The sequence below is a fragment of the Salminus brasiliensis genome, chromosome 15 (genome assembly GCF_030463535.1).
Source record: "Salminus brasiliensis chromosome 15, fSalBra1.hap2, whole genome shotgun sequence".
In the NCBI taxonomy this organism is placed as follows: domain Eukaryota; kingdom Metazoa; phylum Chordata; class Actinopteri; order Characiformes; family Bryconidae; genus Salminus; species Salminus brasiliensis.
The window spans coordinates 26,197,701-26,219,377 of NC_132892.1; the positions used below are offsets into that span (position 1 = coordinate 26,197,701).

The 21,677-nt window shown below is 44.6% G+C and overlaps 1 protein-coding gene across 1 annotated transcript; it reads left to right on the top strand.

Moving 5' to 3' along the window:
- The first annotated feature begins 9,420 nt into the window (after window positions 1–9,420).
- Window positions 9,421–21,222, top strand: mxra5a (matrix-remodelling associated 5a). Its single transcript, XM_072657559.1, has 6 exons — window positions 9,421–9,634; window positions 10,415–10,544; window positions 10,649–11,039; window positions 11,258–15,427; window positions 16,016–16,940; window positions 17,407–21,222. Exons 1-6 carry the CDS (start codon window positions 9,450–9,452, stop codon window positions 19,313–19,315), a joined length of 7,710 nt encoding a protein of 2,569 aa, XP_072513660.1. The 5' UTR covers window positions 9,421–9,449; the 3' UTR covers window positions 19,316–21,222.
- Window positions 21,223–21,677: the final 455 nt, after the last annotated feature.

Here is a 21,677-nt window from a genome sequence, read left to right on the forward strand (position 1 = left end):
AAACTAGTGTTCATACGATGTGTGTGCAGGCAAAAGGGGAACAGATTCTGCCTGTTATCTTAGGGCCTTTTTACACTAGCATTTTGTTCCTGACCCAGGAGCGCTTGCTCGAAGAGTTCGGTACATTTGGTCAAGTGTGAAAGCTGTTTTTGAGTCCAGAACAAGTCCAGAGAACTGATCTCTGGTCCTCCTGAAATCAGTGGACCGGGGTTCGCTTTCATCTCTCCACTCCCGGAGCTGCGTGTGGTTCGTTTTGTCACCTGACTGCCTTAATTTATCGCCTGCATGGGCTAAAAACCTTCTCCTCATTGTTTGCAGGTGTTCCTGCAGGGTGAATTGCCATGACTCCAAGTGCTGTTTTTTGCCTCTTGAGTGTTTGTATCCAAGGGAAACGAGCCCGGAGTTCTAGGTGCGGACTTGTATATTCAAGACAAGCGTGAAAACGCCCTTATATGGCTCCCGCTGGAGCTCCTGGAGCTACGTGTTGATGTTTTATGCATTTTCATAGTTCACTGGAGGTCATACTATGTCTAAAACCACATTGACACATTTGTGTTTCCTTAAAAAACTTTCAGAAATGATTTAGGTGAGCAGTGCAAACGTTGACTTTATTTTGGTGGGTATTGACTTCTAAAGTTTGTTAGCAATGTTAGCCTTGTAGGTCCAGAGCTAAACTGAAGAAAAAAATGATCTTTGGACATCAAACCCTGCTATGCTAATAAATTACCTCTGGCATAAGTGAGAACTAGATGACTAGTGATTGACCATGCAGAATGCCTGTTCCACTGCCTGGTTTGTAGCACGACATTCTCCAGTGTACAAACTGTAGCTTGATTGACAAAAGGCTGACCCTACACCTGAACGCTGTTTGCTAAAGGTCAAGCATGTACGAGGCCTCGACCCTGCTACCGGAAGAGAGAGAGCTCCAAGGATCAGTGCTAAAAACGTCAGGAGCTTCTAGGCGCTAACATGTGCTGACCAGGTGGAAGATACGGCCCTACTGGAGGAGTAACATGGTTCCTGTAAGTTCAAAACAACACCTGAGAGCAGGTGCAAGCTTTGATGCGTGCCTCACCTTAAACCAGAATGCAGCTCGCTAGATCCCAGGTTACTGTTTAAGTATCCAAATATCCTTTGATAATGATCCTACAAAGATTTCCGACGAGCAACCCTAAACTAGCAATTTGTCAAATACAACAAGCACAGGTGCCCTGTAATCAGATTTAACTGAGAAACACTAAATCTCTTAGCGTTTGATATCTGAAGCCTAAACAAGCTGAATTCCAATTGTACAATCTTTGCTTTGGGAGCCAAAACAGGAAAGGACTGTCTTCCAGACACGGCCTTGAACCCAGACATAAATTACAGTCAACAGAGAGTCCTAATGTATTTCTGCAAAACTGAGCCCTATCAGGACCTCAAACAACTGTCTTCTCCTTCTAAAAGTGGTATAAGGCTTCTACTGATGAGAAATCATCAGAAAGCCTATTTGACATGTACTGATGCGCCACTCCATGCTTCTTGGGTGATTGTATAGTTATCTGATTGTGAAAACGCCAAGTGTAGATGCTTAGGAATTTGGATTGCAGTCAAATTGCTTAAACCACTGAAGCTGCTTATGTATAGTTTTTACTCCTCCCAGTCAGACCTGCGTCAGTGTTGTATACAAAAGAACCCATAAACACTGTGATCTAGTTACCCGGTCACTGTCGGGGGAAGTACCCAACACTACCCAGTCCTCTTCCACCATTGTGTCATTTTCATTACTCATAGAGTCGTCCATGAGCCAGTCCATGAGGTATTTTTTTAGTTGTCATTAAAGCAATAGAGCGCTCAAGGTTGTATGTCCTCCTAAAATAACAGCAGACACGAGCCGAAGACGAGTTTACTGGGTACTTCTAGGTACCAGGTACACCCGTTCATAGAAATGGTAATCCTCAATGGCAGTGGTCTCAGCAGGCTGAAATGATCCTGCCACTCTGCTCAAATTGGCCATATTTATCACATTTTTCAGAGTAAGAATGCTGATCTTTGGATAAATTACTGTCACTGACTTCAATTAGACAGCTAATGAGAGGTGATCTTAGGTCAGTTCTTTTACTCTGAGATAAATGAGGCCCATTGTTTATGAATGGTTTGAGAAATATACTGAACAGTTCAAGGAGATGTGTTGTCCTGCAGAACAAATTCCATAGATGTCAGTCCAATGTGGGATTTTCTGGAATTCTGGAAGTCCGAACTGTGGTGACTCTATCTAGCAACTTAGGCTATGTTCAGACTGCCAGCCCAAATCCAATTTTGGCGTATCTATGATTGTATCCAGATTGACTTTTGATAGTCCATGTGGAATCAGATTTTTGCAAATCGGATCCAACTGCAATCAGATTTGTACAAATGCATCTCAGTCTAGACACTCTGGACTCTGGCAATGATGCAGATCGTGTCAATTCCAGAGTGACGGACGTGCGGGAATCCAAGAAGACATGTTGTTACATGTTTCTGACGCCTATGTTGTTACCACAGCAACACATATGGTAGTTTTGTCTGGACAATCAGATGTCCGATCTGATCAAATAACAGTGGAGACAGTCATCTCATCAGATCTGATTCAAGAAACAAATCCGATTTGCCTGCAGTCTGAACATAGCTTTAAAGGCCTTCAGGGATCTGCTGCTAACATCTTGGTGCCAGATACCATTGGGCACCTTCAGTGACCTTTTGGAGACCATGGGATGTTTTGATGGCTTGTGGAGGATCAGCAGCATATTGGGCATCCCTGAAAATGACCAGGTGCAAATGAAACCTAGTCTGGGAATCCAATCTGGGAATTATCAAGATATGAGACGTGAAAATGACCAGTGTAAATAGACTGCTGCCCATTATCCCCAGAGAAGGCCCCCAGACAGACTTCTCAGTTCAGGGTCAGCTCGACTTAGCTCGAGTTAGCCTCCTGTTGAGTTCTGCTCAGCAGTAGCTGGACACAGTAGACGTCCATATGTCTGGGGTGCAGACACATTTCAGTTGGGTTTGTTTTCGCCTGTCATGGTGCTTGATCAGACTGCTCGTAAGCCTGCTCTTTCTCCACCTACCCTGGAGTCTGAGGTGACAGAAGAGGAATCCACAGGGTGCTTTATTAACACCTAATGCAGCCAAGGGCTCTGGAGGGAGTATGTTTGAAGATCATGTGGCGTAACAATGATGTATGGATGTCTGATGGCAGAGTTGACTTCTGACCTGGTGGATAGCTGTCCACAGACATTGCACTGCTGCTGGCCACATACAGTACTCCTTAAAAGTCTGAGATCACTCTTCACTTATTCATTATCTCGAGTCCAAACAAGACAAGACAACCTTATTTACCATTTGTGACAGACACAGATGCAATTTGGCTTGAGTGCAGTGAACACACACATACACACCAGTGAAACACACACACACACACATGGCTGCTTACCAGAGCGAGGAGCAGCTATTGCTGAGCCTTGCTCAAGGGCCCAACAATGGCAGCTTGCCTAGCCCGGGTATCGAACCCACACCCCTGGGTAGTTTGCATGTATTGGTCTTTACCCTCCCTGTGTTGGGAGCATAGCTAGTGCAAGGGGGAGATTTGGATAGGTTAATTGACAGTTTCTGATTGGGAGTAAAAGGGAAAAAATTAAATTTATCATTTCTAATCTGGGAAAAATCTGGGATCAGTTAAAGTTCACTGACGCCAATTAGACAGTTAATAAGAGGTGATCCTAGACCAGTCCTTTTACTCAGAGATAAATGAGGCCCATTGTTTATGAATGGTTTGAGAAACACTCTGAAGAGTTCAAGAAGATGTGTTGTCCTGCAGACCAAATTCCACAGATATCAGTCCAATGTGGGACGTGGGATTTTCGTGGGAAGTCCGAACTGTGGTGGCTCCATCTAGCAACTTAGGCTACGTTCAGACGGATTTTTGGTGTATTTAGATTGTATTCAGATTGACCATGTGGAATCAGATTTTTGCTAATCTAATCCGTAACCACATTTGGAGGTAGTTTGGAATGTGATCACTGTGTTTTGCGTCACGTGCAATGCGACGGACAACGGCCATGTCAATTCCAGAGTGACGGATGTGCGGGAATCTATGAAGAGCGCCACAGGTTAGTTGACTGACGCCTATATTGTTACCACAGCAACACATGCAGATATGGTTGTGATGTCTGGACACGCAAATCTGATCTGATCACACGCAAATAACAGAGCGGACAGTCGAGAAAAACAAATCCGAACAAAATTAAATTTAAAATATCTGCTAATAAAAATCTCCTGAAAAATGAAGAACCTGTTCTTAATGGCCGTTTTCATTGGACATTAAATCAAAGTACAGGGGTGGTCTCAAATAACAATCGCATTCTTGGTGATCAACAAAATTCCAAAGTTTGAACATAATTTTCTGAGTGTGCCCATAAAGTCCATAAAGCTTCATCACTATGACTGATAGCAATAGTTATTTGTGACATTGAGAGGTGGAAAGACGGGGGAGGGATATTAAAGCTGTATCTTCAGATTTTATGAAACCAATTTACAGATTATGATAAATATGTCAGATCAGAAGCAACTTCAAACAGTAATGGAAAAGTAATGTTACTGATTATGTTTTGACCGTTATTTGAGTGACAAAAGGTAAACAAGCTCACACTCTTGCAAACGGTAAAAGACCATTTTCTAAAGACATAATTATCTTCAAAGGATGAGAAACCCATATAATGATGGGATAGTTCTTAAAGTACTTGGTTGTAAGTGATGTGAACATGACAAAACCTTTTTAAGGCTTGAAGAGCTTAGTCCTGCTCCTGGAGGTCTACCACCCTGGATTACTCCCCTGGCTTTAATATTCAGATGTCTCTGAAGGCCTTTGTTAACTGGGTGATTAACTTTGTAAACTGGCTAAACCTAAACCTATTCAGATCTGTTAGATTAGAGTTGAAGCTTAACTCTGCAAACTGGTTCACTCTACCACACTACACAAAAGTGTTCAATATAGGTTGATTGAACACTTGACTTGTAACAATAGTGTCTGGTAGTGTATACAACCATATACAGCAGGGTTCCTGCTCTAGAAGTCAGCCATTAAAACCATGCAATGCAACCAGTGTTCACTGTGTGTTCTATATAGAACCTGGTGTTTTACTAAAGAACCATCTAAGGTGAATATCACAGTCTAGGTGTCTAGGTCTAGGTCTAGGACCATACAGCTCTTTCCTTTGGGTAGGCTTTTCATATTGGACGCTCTTGGTTAAAAGCAACAGAAAGAATCACTTTTATGGTACTATATGGAACCATTTCTTGAGAACCAAGGTTCTTTAAAGATGTTCTTCAGTTTGTGCTTCATTGAGAAAAGGCTTTTATATGGTTTGAATTCATAGAACCTTTATTACAAGACTCTGGAAGAATCCCGTGTCTCGCCAGATTATGCTGCTGTGTGTCTACAAGGGCCTACAGTGGACTCTGTCTTTCAGGCCAGTTTCTTGACGATATAAGAACTTGCACAGCGACTGACATTAGGTGGTCCAGCAGAAAGGCAAGCAAACAACATGTGGGGGCTCAAATCATAAAATGAGAGTTTGATTAGAAGAAGGAGAGAGTGTTTTAGGGCTTTCTAGATCATGACTGATTTCTTTTCTTTTATCAGTGTCCACAGTCCCCAGTAAAAGCAAACACAAGTCACTAGCATTTTACTTCTCTCGTTAACTGGTTTTATTGGTTTTGTCTCAGACTTCCCGGCTGTTTTCACAGTTGACAGGATGCCTGCGGTGAAGGATTTTAAAAGCTGAAATGAATACCGCCTTTTAAGAAGAGACTATTTGCTGGCATCCTATAGGCATTAATGACTATTATAGTGCCTAAATGAGCAAAACTGTAAGAAATGAAATGGCTCCATCACTGGAAAACGACCACCATGCGACCACCGCTACTCAGATATTATTTGGGTGGTGGGCCATTCTCAGCATAGAAGCCAACATGTTATTAGCAAGGTTGTGTATATTCTACTGGTTTAAGTGTATCAGTTGCTATCAGTGGCATTGCTGGGTTTCTGAGGTCAGACGTCCTCTTTTCCTAACTTCCAGCAGATCCTGGCAAATCCTGGTCCTGGAGGATACCTACTGAGCTTAGTGCCAACCCTAATCTAACACACCCGATCCAGTTAATGAAGGCCTTCATGGGCTTCTGAATATTAGAGCCAGCTGTGAGGGATCAGAACTTGTATCTACCAGATTGGTAGATCTCCAAGACCAGGATCAGGTACCCCTGGGCTACAGTCTCTTGTTTCCTCTTGCTATAGATCTCGTCAGGGTGACTGCTGTCTGTGCTGTCACCATGCAGTATCTTGTCAACAGTGTTCTCGTGATCAGAAACCATTCAATTCCTCTCATTGTGTATTCAGAGCCCTATTGGTCACGATAATGACAGACACCTACATGATGTTTTCGTGAAGACGTGTTATCCACTTGAAGTGACATGATGATGCATGGAAAGAGCAGAGTGGTCAAGAACAAGGGCACGAGTCGGCGACCTTTGACTCTGCTTGTTCTTTGATATATTTTTTTTAACTCCAAATGCTCCAGCAGTGCTTCATGAAGACCTTTGACTTACACTTACCTCAGTGTGAGAGGTTGTGTGTGTGTATGTGTGTGTGTGTGTGGGTATGTGTGTGTGGCGTGGGAGAATGCGAGCAGCAGAGTAAATGACAAGGCTTTGAACCCTGTTCGACCTTTACTTAAGAGGAGCCTGACCTATTTAACGGGAAGCCGCTTCAGCTTGTCAAAGAAAGAACAAGACATTTACAGAATGGTTGGCATGGTTAAGAAAAAGCTCAGGAGCCCATTACTGCAAAGGCCCCATTACAACTGTACAGCTGTGTGCTGCTCATAGCAACAATGTAAGCACTGACCTATAAAAATAACTCACTTTTTAATTGTTTGTTTGTTTGTTACCAAAATGCCTTGAAATCTTGGTCCTTTTTTGTTATATAAAGTGTGTTAAATCCATAAACTTTTAGGCAAGATTTATTGATCTATTGATCTATTTATTTATTTATTTATGTAAACTTTCATTTTTCCAGGCAGGCCATTAGGGACCAATCTGTTGTTATAATATACAAACATTTATATAATATATATAAAATATATAAGAACATTTTATAAAAAAGAAAAAATAAACAAAATAAAATTTTTAAGATAAATGTAGTACATGGAGGCTTTAATATAAAAAAAATGAATGACTCATTTTCTCTTAATGTGGAATTATCAACTCATCAAATCTTGATTTATTATTAACTGACTTTCTTGGAAATATAACACTTTTATTTTGACACAGTATATCAGGAATTCCAAAATATGGTCTAAACAGAGCAATTATGAAATAATAAATCTGCTAAATTAAACTTATTAGATTTGACACATTGCTGCCACACACTGCCTTCACCTGGAACCTTATACCTGATAAATGCTCTGTGAATGAATCATCACTCCAGGACTTTTATTTGTTAAAAATATGCATTTTTATCCCGATCAGGGGAACACAGGGATCGTCCTACACAGCTACATGTGGAGATAGGCGGTTTCAGGCATTGCTGAAGTGTTGCTGAGGAAAGCACGCCAGGACTAGCCAATCAGAGAGCAGGAGGCGGGGCTTGTCTGAAAACGGGTGGGTTAAAAAAAACACCACAATTCCGCACCGCGAGCACGCGCGTCGCCAGAGGAAAAGTTCCACTCCCAAGTTCCCAAAACTAAAGCGAGGAGCAGCTGTGCAGGACCCTCGCAGAAGATCTGGACTAGCGCACAGCACACACAGCGCGCACACACCTTCATGCACGCGCATTCTTCTTTCTTTTTCTTTTTATTTCTTTTATTATTTTTTTTTATTTTCTTTAAAGTCATTCTGCACCAACCTGTAGGAACTGCAGTGGATCAGGGGCTGAATTGTGGATCTGGGAAACTCTCTTCATGAGTGAGAACGGTTTGTTTGGGGGTCGTGTCATCTTTGGTGCTGCTTCGTGGTCCATGCTGGGTGCTGTCACGGTTGACAATGAACCTTGCAGAGGAACCATGAATGAAAGTCATCTTGAACTAGGAGTAGGACTGTGCTAACAAAGACAACATAAGGTAAGACCTGCCCTTTGTGTTCATTTACAGTCTGATCAGTTGAGAAACACCCCAAAGGTACAGGAACTGCATTAGTAGAGGAGTGCAGAAGGCCTAAACTCTGAAAACTCTCTCATCCCAGATCTAACTCTCAGCAGGCGTTTTATACTGTTCTCTTTTTGCATGCATTCTCTTCTAGCTGTTTTTCTAAAGTCCTCTGGGTGAGCGATTTAGTCTCCATGGCGAATTGATACTGTCTGTGGAAGTCATCACCACCATCCCCGGCAATAAAGAACTGGAGCTGCCATCAGAAGCCACACACTCTTATACAAAATAAAGGTTCTCCTCATGGTTCTTTGAGCGACACCATAGAGAAGGCACTTGTAGTTTCGTTAAGATCCATATAATTGGAATTGAGATGCGTGAGTGTGAAGAACCTTAAAATTGGCGAAGAACCTTTGCATCTAGAGAAGGTTCTTTAGATCTGTTAAGGGTTCTTCACACTCATACATCTCCATCGCAAACATGGTTCTCCTGTGGCATCTTTTATGGCTCAAAGGACCATTTGATGCACCTTTCACTGCATTTTTTTTACTATGTGTCCAAATGTTTGTGGACACCCCTTCTAATGAATGCATTCAGCTACTTTCAGCTGCACCCACTGCTGAGACAGATGTGCAAATGCACACACACACAGAGCTTGTCTAGTCCCTGTAGAGAAGTACTGTCAGTAGAATAGGAATCTCTCCTTTCCTAGCAGATCAACACCAGATCAAGCCAGGCGTGGGCTAGAGGGGTATAAAGCCCCCAGCATTGAGCTGTGGAGCAGTGGAGGAACTGTGTTCTCTGGAATGACGGATGGTGCTCCATCTAATAGTTCTGGATGAGTTGGGGTGGGGTGCTGATCATCCAAAATCCTGACCTTACTGACACTCTTGTCGCTGAATGCAGTCAAATCCTCACAGCAATGCTCCTCCAAAATCTGGTAGAAAGCCATCTTCTTTCCTGGACAGTAGAGACAGTTACTCCAACAAAAGCAGGAATACACTCTTGATTTGACTCCTGATTAAGAAGTAGCAATGAACGGGCAGTGTCCCAATACTTTTGTCCGTATAGGTGCAAAGTACTGTGTAATATTTGCAAAAGTGGCAAAGAAAAGAAAATGGCATAATGCTGTTCCTGATTCTTGTCTTTCTGTTTCTCAAGGGATAAGGAACTTTGGTAGGTGACTAACTTGGTAAGAATGTGATTTGCCTTACAGAGATTTTGCAAAATTGACATTCTAACCCCTGTGTCCAGTTGCAGATGGAGGTAGCCACAGCTGCTGGGCTCAAGATGGGCCACTCAGCCGCTCACATTTGGACGCTGCTCCTGCTGCTGCTGTTGACACGGACAGATTTGGCCCGGTGCTGCCCGCGGCCGTGCGCATGTCCCCAACCCAAAGAAGTGCACTGCACCTTCCGCTCTCTGCTCACCGTGCCTGCTGGCGTGCCCAAACAAGTGGAGCGCATGAACCTGGGGTAAGAGTTTGGAGAGCGAAAAGGCTTGCCAACAAAGCAGTCATTGTTGAGCTGGCTGAGGGCGCACATCTGCCTTCCACAGTGATTTACGCACAGGTTCAGGGCTCAGCTTAGTGTTCCAAGTCTTTCCAAGGGTTTAGTATTAATTTCAATGTGTCATCCTTCACTTCAACGGCTCATCCTTAGGACAATCAGTGCTGGTTTCCCAAGTTGGGTCACACTTTTCTTTCCAGGACTAAAAAATTAATCCCTGTCTGGAAAACCGACCCTAAATCTCCAAAGGTTTGGACAAAGACACCTGTGCATCCAGTGTTTCTTGTGAAATCCAGGGTATTCATAGAGAGTTTGTCTCTATTTTCTCTTCTGGGAAGTCTTTACACTAGATGTTGGAACATTGCTGGGAAGATTTGATTACGTTCAGCCACAAAAACTTTAGTGATCCGTCCTGGATCAAAAATGCCACTTTAGCTTATCCCAGAGGTGCCGGATGGAGCTTCACCACTCCAGAAGAGAAAGTTCCAGTGTCGACGGGGGAGGGGTGTCTTCATACCCCTCGTGGTGTCCCGTTCTCTCAGCAGAACGTCCCGTTCCTCTAGTAGTGCTTTTCTTTGGCGGTTATACAATTTGTTATACATTATAGGTGCACCTTAAATGAGCCGAATTCTCTAATTAGAAGGGGTGTCTGGATACTTTTGGACCTACAGTGTAAAATGTGTAGTCTGGCTCTTCAGGTTGACGAAACTGCACATAAATATATATGTGTTTTTCTTTTGTTTGCAGGTTCAACTCTATAACCCGGATAACTGACGTCTCCTTCGCTGGTATGCGAAAACTCGAGCTCCTCATGATGCATGGGAATGACATTCATAACATTCCTAATGGGGCATTCCGAGATCTGACTTCTCTTCAGGTGTGGGAAGTATAGCACCTAATCTTCACCAGTCCTCTCATTCTGTCACCCTTGATCATTAACAACAAACTGTCTGTATATCATTTTCTCCTCACGTCCCTCAGATGATGAAGATGAGTTACAACAAACTGAAGATAATCAGCAGGCACACCTTCCAGGGTCTCTGGTACCTAGCCAGGCTGCACCTGGACCACAACCGCCTGGAGTTCATCCACCCAGACGCTTTCCAAGGCCTCACCTCCCTCCGTCTACTTCAGCTAGAGGGCAACCGGCTACAGCAACTCCATCCAGCCACCTTTGCGACCCTCTCTGTGCTCGGCCACTTCCCCGTGTCCACCCTCAAACACCTGTATCTGTCTGAGAACGGGCTGACCACGCTGTCGCAGAAGATGTTGGCTGGCATGCCACACTTGGAGAACCTCTTCCTGCACGACAACCCCTGGATCTGTGACTGCAGGATGAAATGGTTCGGAGACTGGAGCAAAAATGCACCAGGTAATGCCAGGTTTTGTGGAATGATTTAGTTGCATTTACACAGTCCTGAAATCTCTGAGGTGCTGCCACCCCATCAGCATCCTCACTGCCTCCTGCCTCCCTGGTCGTGTCTCATTTGCTAGTAGTTAAATAACATTAACTAATTAATGTCAGGTAATTCAGTACATGCCATGGACACCATAGAGTTCCATCTTCCTAATCTCTCCCTCTCTCACCAGGTGTCCTGAAATGCAAGAAAGACCGGGCCCTTGCTGGAGGCCAGTTGTGCCCTATGTGTTCTTCTCCAAAACACCTCAAGAAAAAAGATCTCCAGGAGCTAGACAACCCAACCTGCAACAGTCCCATCATCAGTGTTCCTCACAGAACCTCGGTTTTGGACACAGAGAGTGAACTCATGACCTTAGATGAATTTCGACAGCCTCTTGGGAATGTTTCACTAGACCTCTCAGATGAGCATGGGAACAAGGTCAGTCTCCACTGCGATGTCAATGAACCTACAGAATCAACCAGAATGAACTGGGACCATGTAAACCCACATCAGATTACTGCAAATGTCACACTGACATTGGATCTGGAGTGCCCAATTGACAGAACCAACTACGAAAGGCTCTGGAGACTCATTGCATATTACAGTGATGTACCTGCCCACATGCAAAGGGACATTATGCTGAGCAAGGAACCTCATGCGAGTTACAGGTATCGGCAGGATGCTGAAAAGGACGCTCTTTACTACACTGGTGTGAAAGTCAACATTGTGGCAGAACCCTCATGGGTAATGCAGCCGTCTCTGGACCTGCAGCTTAACAGACCCCAATCTACAAGTAAACGGGTTCGACTTGTTCTTAGTACCCGCATGACCCAGCTGGTAGAGGCAGAGGCAATGAGGCAGCAGAGGAGAAGGTGGGTTATGGTAGAGTCCAGGAATGACACCAAAATATCGCATGCTGCTGTGGTGGGGAAGCCGGTTAAGATGCATTGCAACGTGCACAGCTCAGGGAATCCCTCGATCAAATGGATGCTGCCTGATGGCTCCAAAGCTGAGGCCCCATACCAAAGCAGTGATAACAGAATCACAGTGTCTCCATCTGGGTTGTTGGATATAAGGGCAGTGGATCACTCGGACTCAGGTGTGTATTACTGTATAGCTTTAGTCACAGACGATATCAGTATCCTCCCCTTTCGTCTGACGGTTGAGGAGTCTTCTAGTCCACCGCCTGGAGGTGAGGGGGTGGCTGAACCGGTGGCAGGAGTTGCTGGTGGACCTGTTTCCGTTTCTTGTTTAGCTTCAGGCTCTCCAGACCCAGAAATAAACTGGATCCTTCCTGATACCAGCATCGTGAACACAAAGTCAAACTCATCGAAGATAGTTGTGGCTTCAAATGGAAGCTTAACCATCCTCAATAGCCAGCTGTCAGACAATGGTTATTACAAGTGTGTAGCGGGAAATCAACATGGTGCAGACTCTCTGGCCACAAAGGTGACTCTGACAAGGCCCTCTGGTGGGCTGCCTGTAAGAAAATATTTCAGTAGACCTCAACCTGCAGAAGGAGTCTCCACCAGAATAAAAGCCCCCATGGACAATGACGTGGAAGCTTCTGGAGACAATGAAAATGGGAAGCCTGTAGAAAAGGCTCCTACTAGGCAAATGAATACTTCCAACAGTAGAGTCCCAAACATTGGTGTGCAGGGTGGACACCCATCTAGAAAGCCATGGAGACGTCCTGCTATGCCCAGAAGACGAGTCATGCCTCCTGGAGCAGACAAGAGTAACACAGTAGAAACAAGAAGAAGAATCAATATGTCAAACAGTCAGATAGATCCAAAGCGTTGGGCTAGCATTCTGGCAAAGGTCCGTGGAGGTGGCAGCAGTCCAAAAACAACTACTCCAAGTGCTGTTCAGATGAGCACAAATATATTACTGGAGCCTGACACTGCCAGCTCAAAGAAATCAGGATCTCTTGACAGGATTGAAGGATCATCAGCAGAGGGTACTACCATTGGATCGCGACCACAAGAAGCATCATACGCAGTAACAACGTCAGCAACGCCTGTCCCAACTACTGACATCAGCCTGGAAATAAGATCTCTGGGGTCTGTAGACCAGACGCATATAATTTATCAAATTGCTGCCCCCGAAATTAACCCAGATTCAGACTTGTTTACATCCAGAACATATGTCATGCAGACCACCACTGGTCCACAGCCTACTCGTCATTGGACGACAGGGCCAGACGTTTCAGAGGGGGTTGAACTGAGCACCCCTTCATATGGAACCCGTTTTCACGAAAACCAAAGCCATACAACTGTTGGTAAGAAAGTAACTGGAACAGTTGAGAGGTCGGGGGGTGATCGCAGTGTTGTTGATCATAGTGAATTCAGCATTCCAGAAAGCTTTACAAATGCAGAAGAAGTTTATCAAGGAGAGTCTGACCACAGCCCAGTACTGACCACAGCTGTAGCCCTTGAAGAACAAAGTACAGGAAAATATGCTGATGCTCACTCATTCATGGAAACCACCACAACTGCAGCTCCGCAAGCCACGCAGAACCTACAAAGACACACAACTCAAGAGAAACAAGACATGTCCCAAATTCCACTGCTTACCACTGTAGCACCAACGAGCAAACCCGCTTCTGAAAATAACAGGGGAAGGCACACTATCTCAACTAATCCAGTGCCTTCTTCACGTGCAAGGAACTCGTCCAGTTTGCGGCGGAAGAACGGTGGCCGACAGAGAAAGCCTAATAGAAAGAGAATAAGGCCGAAAGGCTCCAAATCTCCTACGCACGTCACAAATGTCACGCCACAGCCCACAACTTTAGCCCCAGTTTCTGAGGTCACCAAGACGACTGCCTCCTTTCAGTCTGAAATAGCAACATCTGCAGGGGCCTTGAGCACTAGAGCCAAGGTGGATACCACTGTTCCATTTACTGACAGCCAAGCAACGTCACTAAGCAAAATGACTCATGAAAAGAACACAGATCCTTTATACAACGGCAGAAATAACCTAACCCCTGACTCCTCAGTCCAAGAGAAAGTGTCGGATGCAGGGGAAACACCTTCTTCCCATGCCAAACCACCTAATACATCAGTGAGCAGCACAACAGCATCAGTGCCCCCATCAACATCCCTAGGTGTTATAGCACACAGGGAAACAGAGATAAACATAGAACCGACTCCAACTTTATCTCTTTCGATTCAGGATGCTGACAAAGAGAGGTTTACAAGCATCCGCCCCCCTGCAGTTCATCGTTTTTTCGAAGGGGCACCACGTGAAAGTGCTACAGTAGACCATGACACAATCGACCCATCCCCAGAGAGTCCTCACATGCAAGCAGAAGTAAAACCAGGTGCGGGTTCAGACAAAGCAGAGAATCAATACACGCCCAGTGAAGCTGAAAACGTGCCTCCATCCACGGAGCTTGTGGGGGAGTTTCCAGTGAGGCCTTTCTCCTCATCTGCCCCAAGTAACCAGCATGAAATCACTGAGGGCCATGACTCAGAAATCCCTAGTGGCTCAACGAAAGCAAACCTTTATGAGGGGGCGCATGAAAGCCCTCAGGTTACAACAGAGAGGCCTGCCACTTCCCAAAGTGCTCAGAGATCTGGGTTAACTACTATAAAAAGGCTTAGCAGTGCTTCAGCAGATGGAGATCATGCCGAGAAAGGCACAACGAAGCCAGGAATAGCAGAAACAAATGTACCTGATGATATTCCAGTCATTTTCCTACCAAGCACCACAACAACATCAGCAACTACTACTACTACAACACCACCACCATCACCATTGGTCAAGTCCATTTCTGAAACAACCATGCCTCCACCAACAACAGCAAAGACAATGAAACCACATGTACCTTTCCAGATACCAGTATCCCCCCCCTCTAGTAAGAGGAAGGCAGCGGTACCTGACAGTACAAATCTCATCCCTGATAGACACAAGGAAAGAATATCCACCACTGAGGAGAAGATCATTACAGAAGATCTATCAACACCTGATAGAACCAAGCCACATGTTTCTCATTCTTCAAGTCAGTTAGAAGATACCAAACCTGATGCTAAGACTGACAAGCTTTTAAACACCAAACCACACAAAACAGCAGTTAAAAAAGCTCCTACAGCTGCCCCAGAATTCCCAGCAGCAACCCATCCAAAATTGCCCATTCCTGGAATGGCGAATGGACAGAGTAGAGGTGCTTCCACTGCCCTCAATTCTACATCTGAAGGGGCTCGACAAACCCCAGCTGTCCCAGCTAGGAGAGGGCAGCCTAAGATTACCAGCACTGATGTTAGCACCGTGACAGCACAGGCTGAGTCTGACGCCTATCTGCCATGCGTGGCGGTAGGAGAGCCTCGTCCCTTCCTGTCCTGGACTAAAGCCTCCACAGGTATGTGACCTTAATACAGATAATGCTTAAAATGCAGAGGCTTTACATTTTGAAATCAAGGGGATTAAAAAAAGAGTTTATCTGCTTTGTTAAAAAAGTGTTTTACAAGTGTTTTAAAGTGTTAGTGAGGTCAGGATGTTGGATGATCACCGCCCCACCTCATCCTTAACTGCCCAACACATCCCAAAAGAATTGGATGGAGCATCACCATCATTCCATTGCTCCACAGCTCAATTTTGGGGGCTTTATACCCTTGTAGCCCACACCTGGAATTAGGCATAGTGCTAATAAGTCTCTTAAGCTAAAGTTTTCTTCCTCCCCAAATTTTCCATTCCACCTTAAATAATGCAGTTATGCTCTGCTGTTGAACTGTAAGCACTATTTAAGGATTGGAAGCGGATCGGGAAGTCAATACCTGATACATTAAAAATGCCTGGACATCCCTAGCTTTTATAGTCTAATGAAGTGAACCCAAGACCTGTGATTAGTGGTGTTATATGTAAAGTATTGTTTGTAATAGGCAATATATTTAAGATGCAGATTTTTTTCATTATCATATTTTTCATATGTCATAATATCTCTCTGCAGGAGCCAGCATCGCTCAGAACACCAAGATCCAGCGCTTTGAAGTCCACTCTAATGGCACGCTCATAATTCGCAATGTCCTCCCTCTGGACCAAGGCCAGTACCTCTGCAGTGTCCAGAACCAGTATGGAGAAGACAAGGTGGCAGTCTCTTTGGTAGTCTTAGCTGAACACCCCAAGGTGTTACAGCCACGCCATCAAGACACAACCGCATACTTGGGAGATACTGTTAAACTGGCGTGTCGTTCCCAAGGCCACCCTCCACCGCGGACCACCTGGGTTCTCCCTGACAGGGCAATGGTGCATATGGAAGCTGCCTCATCACTTGCTACATCAGAACAGCGTGTCTCAGTCTTAGCTAACGGTACTCTTCAGATTACCTCTGCTACCTACACAGACCGCGGAGTTTATAAATGCATTGCTAGCAATGCAGCGGGTGCTGACACTATATCCGTCCGTCTGACAGTTGCTGCTTTACCCCCAGTGATTCAACAGCTGAGGCATGAAAATATCACTTTCCCAGAAGGCATCACTGCATACCTGAACTGTAGTGCCAGAGGTGCTCCTCTACCTACGATCAGCTGGATTACTCCTGATGGCATGCAGCTCAGGCCTTCGCAGTTCGTCAGTGGTCGTAACCTCTTTGTTTTTCCCAATGGGACTCTATACATTCGTGGGTTGAGTCAGGCAGATGCTGGGCAATACCAATGCACAGCTACCAACAGCGCCGGAGTTTCATCGAAAGCTATTAGGTTGACTGTGAAAACCACTATTACATCTGCCAGAACCAGGATCACTTCCTCGTCTCCACAGAAGACAGATGTTACCTACGGAGGAAGACTGCAGCTGGACTGTGTGGCATCAGGAGATCCGGAGCCAAGGGTCATCTGGAGGACTCCCTCAAGAAAGCTTGTGGATGCTCATTACAGGTAAACTCATACACACATACTGTTGTCAACTTGTAGGTACATTCCTTAAATAAAATGCACCTGTTGCTGACACCGATGTGCAAATGCACACACACACACACACACAGCTTGTCTAGTCCCTGTAGAGGAGTACTGCCAATAGAATAGGACTCTCTGGAGCAGATAAACATGAACCTATTGGCACCATGCTGCCTAATGCCAGGCATGGGGTAGAGGGGTATACTCTGGAAAGATGATAAAGCTTCTTCCAAAACTTTTTTTACTTTTAAGTGCAATCAAATCCTCACAGCATTGCTCCAAAATCTAGCAGAAAGCCTTCCATGGACAGTAGAGACAGCTACTCCAACAAAAGCAGTGAATGAGCAGGTGTCCCAATACTTTTGTCCATATAGTGCACATGAATTGTCGGGACATTTATGGATTAGTATTATTTTTTAAACCCTCAAAATCATGTTTTTTTTTTCAGCTATGACTCAAGGATTAAGGTGTTTGCCAATGGATCCCTCACCGTCCACTCTGTGACAGAGAAAGATGAAGGTGATTATCTGTGTGTTGCGCGGAACAAATTAGGAGATGATCATGTGCCCCTGAAGGTCAGTGTCTTGACAAAACCAGCCAAAATCGAGCCGAGGACACAGACTAATCAGAAGGTGACATATGGGGGTAACCTGAAAGTGGACTGTGTGGCTTCAGGGCTACCAAACCCAAAGATTCAGTGGGCTCTGCCGGATGGCACTATGATCAACAGCATTATGAAGTCTGACAGCAGTGGCGGTGGGCGCAGCCGCAGGTATGTGGTTTTCGACAACGGTACCCTCTTCTTTAACGAGGTGGGGATGCACGAGGAAGGCGACTACACATGCTATGCCGACAACCAGATCGGCAAGGACGAAATGAAGGTGCATGTTAAAGTGGTGTCAGATGTACCTGTGATCAGAAACAAGACCAATGAGGTTGTCAGGGTCATGTATGGGGAGTCAGCCTCACTGAAGTGTAGCGCCAAAGGAGAGCCTAACCCTCTAGTTCTGTGGTTCTCTCCAACCAATAGAGCAATTCCTTCAGCCTCAGACAAGTACATGATCCATAACGATGGGACGCTGGTTATTCAGAATGTGCAACGCTTTGATGGAGGGAACTACACTTGTCTGGCCAGAAACAGTGCAGGGCAAGATCGTAAAGTGTCCAGGCTGGAAATCCTGGTCTCCCCTCCTGCTATCAATGGGTTGAGGGGTTACACAAACTCTTTAAAGGTATCAGCAGTAAAGGATCAAAGGAAGCTCATACACTGTGAGGCTACAGGTATCCCTGTTCCTCAGGTGATGTGGGTTCTCCCAGAGAACATCGTTCTTCCCTCGCCTTATTATGGAGGCCGGATGACAGTTCATAGAAACGGCACTCTTGATATCCGTTCATTGCGGGTAACTGATGCGGCCCAGCTAACCTGTGTAGCTCGCAATGAAGGTGGAGAGGCAAGGCTCATTGTTCAGCTTGACGTGACAGACGTTATCGAGCCACCAAGGCTCAGGAGTCCAAAATCAGAATCCCTCACCCTAACTGTAGGCAGGAGCATGACCCTAAACTGTTCTGTCGAGGGTTCCCCAGTCCCGCAAGTGACCTGGATACTGCCTAGTGGTGCTCCACTACTGAGCGCAACTCAGTTTAACAAGTTCTTCCACAAGTCTGATGGGACTTTGGTCATCAGCAACCCTGCTCTGTCAGAAGCTGGAACCTACCGCTGCTTAGGGCGCAATGCTGGTGGACTGGTCGAGAGGTCTGTGGTGCTTTTGCCGGGGCGGAAGCCAGAAATTAACAACAGGTACAACTCACCTGTTAGTGTCGTAAACGGCGAAAGCCTGCATCTGCACTGTCTGTCTACAAGTGACCCTGTCCGTCTCACCTGGACCTTACCAAGTGGTGTAGTTCTGAACCGGCCCCAACGAGCAGGTCGGTACGCTGTTCTACCAAATGGGACGCTTTCCATCCACCAGGCTTCTGTCTACGACAGGGGCTCTTACACATGCCGCGCTGCTAACGAATATGGGAGCTCCCTGCTAACGATCCCGGTCATCATAATCGCATACCCACCACGGATCACCAGCGGCCCTGCTCCTGCCACATATGCTAAGAGAGGAGTAGCTGTTCAGCTGAATTGTGTAGCTGTTGGCATCCCGAAGGCAGAGGTGGCATGGGAGACTCCAGATAGGACACGGTTAATCGTCAGTCCTCAGCCACGGATGTTCGGAAACAAGTACCTGCATCCTCAGGGCTCCCTTATTATCCAGAACCCTATGCCGAAAGACGCAGGTTTCTACAGATGCACGGCTAGAAATGTGATAGGGGTTGACTCAAAGGGTACTTACCTTCATGTTTACTAAGGAGCAAAAAATGTGGTCAATTTGTTACATGCCCAAGGAACTGCGATGTTGAGCTAAGCCATAGCTTTATTTCGAAACTGTGTGTCAATGTGAACATGGCTTGCTGTCATTCTAGGACATATTTTACTCTGTTGATTGAACGTCTTTGCATAAATTTGGCTAAACTGTTAGCATCCATTTGGCTGCTAACAATTAATGCTAGTTAGCTGAAATGTCAATTACTGCAAACATCCACAGCGTAAAGAGGTGAGTGTGATTTGTGTAAATAATACAGCCTCTTAATATTTTAATACATCCTCTTTTTTCTGTTATGGACAATGACAATTTGTCAAATTGTATAGATGAGAAAGACTATATATTTTTATTTAATCACAGAAAATAATCGGAGGATATTATTGACAACTTCTGTGGCAGTCTATTGCAGAATTGTTTCAGGGATTAGTAGCGTAGACAGCTTTATTAGCTAATGTTATTAGCTAAAAAGTGTTTTACCTGTTCCATTACGTTTAAAGCTGTAAAGCTACTTTGACGGTGCATATAACAGATTTGCTGTTGTCACATGCCTGTTCTTGGACTATCCTTCAACACACATTAGTCAGCTAGCTAGCTAGACGTTCTCTAAACCCATGGTTAAACTGCATAACTCAGACCCTGTTTACTCCTGGTCACTTCATGTGAGTAGTATCTGGACTCCTGAAGAGAGTTTAGCCACATGCGTTTACACTCGGTAGTCAAATGCATCTTCGGTTATGCTAGGTTCAAACTACGACTTTGACAGGTCATCAGGTCGTTAAACTCACTACATCACCTCTGGAATTGTGGTTGCGGTTTGCACACTACACTGGACTGATCAGTGACACAGGGTCACGATTTACAAGAACTTTCAACAGGAGGATCCCGTGACGAGTCTGTCTGCTCTCCAAAAACATGTTTTGTCATGAAAACAAGAGGAAAGAGGAACCAAAGGACCAAAGCAAAAGTTTGGGCATTCTGCATGGTCAGCACTTATTGACACCCATTGTGTCATTTATCACAGATTGTAAAAACGTTTTGTAGCCAAATAATAAGTTAATAAAAACTACCTTTATCTCTAAAAAGCTAATAAAAGCTAACTTTAGCCCTAATGAACTTAAAAGCTTTGCAAAACATAGTAACTAAGCCAGCGCCAAGTGATTGCCGAATTACCTCCACCCTAACCCGTAGCCGTCATCTCAAAAATCGTGTAGTGTGAACCTGGCATCAGTCAGACTGAATCCTGATTGCTTTGTGGGACAGAATATGCAAATGTGCTAGTTGTTCTGCAATTATTACTGGTGCTTCAGTTATGCTGGGAAGGGCTTTGGTTGCTGAACGAGTCTTAAAGAGACTGATGTGTTTACACTGCTATAACCTGAAGTGGTTTAAGTGATGGGATTTGTATGTGGTTTAAATCTTGGGTGTTGAGTCTTGGGTGTGTTTACACTTGCATTTTAATATGGCTCGGCCTTATCCAGATATAATCCTGATACTCAAGATGCATAACATGACCAGGTGTAAATGGGGTCTCGGGTGTGTAAGTGGATGAAACAGAATTTCATATGTCAAGTAAAGATGGAGTAAAAAACATATTCTCTTGTTCGGCCAACCACTGGAAGAGGTACTAAGACTTGGCATCATTCCACACTTTAATATTGCATCTAGGAATTGTTTCATGTTTGATTCTAACATTGTCCTGTTCAGATTTCACACAGGTTTGTTTCATACTGTATCTCAGTTGTTTAGGATTTCATATACTGCTTTCATCTCCATGGAACTCCCGGAGGAGGCCCATATTTGTAGTCCATGCTCTTAATTTAACTTATTTGTCTTTTGAAGACGTATATTGAGATGTACTGCTATTTTGACTATCTTTAATAAAAGGAAACCTAAAAAGAATATCAACTGTCTTTAGGTTTTTAATCACGACAATCTAGACATGACACTTCAGACGACGAATGACCATGAAGTGCTGCTTCGTGGTAAAAAGTCAAAGTTGACCTGCTTGCCCATATTTTGGAATGAGCTCATTAAGATTCATGTCTTTTCATGCTCTCTGGATGATCATTAAAACCCATAAAATGTTACACAGGCCAGCTTGCCTCTTTGGTTTAATAAGAAACGCGTCAAGAAGACAAAAACAATGTTTAGCAAAGCAAGTGACTGTCTGGGGATCTCCTCTCTGGGAGCTATTACACTGCCTTTGGATTATGGTCCAAAACATTAAAACATCCGGATTTTATATCCCCATTAATTTTCCATATTTACAAGACAAAAGAAGTCTGAAAAAATGTGACTTTGAGTCCCACATGTTTAATAATTACTCATCAGGGGAATTCTGCTGATA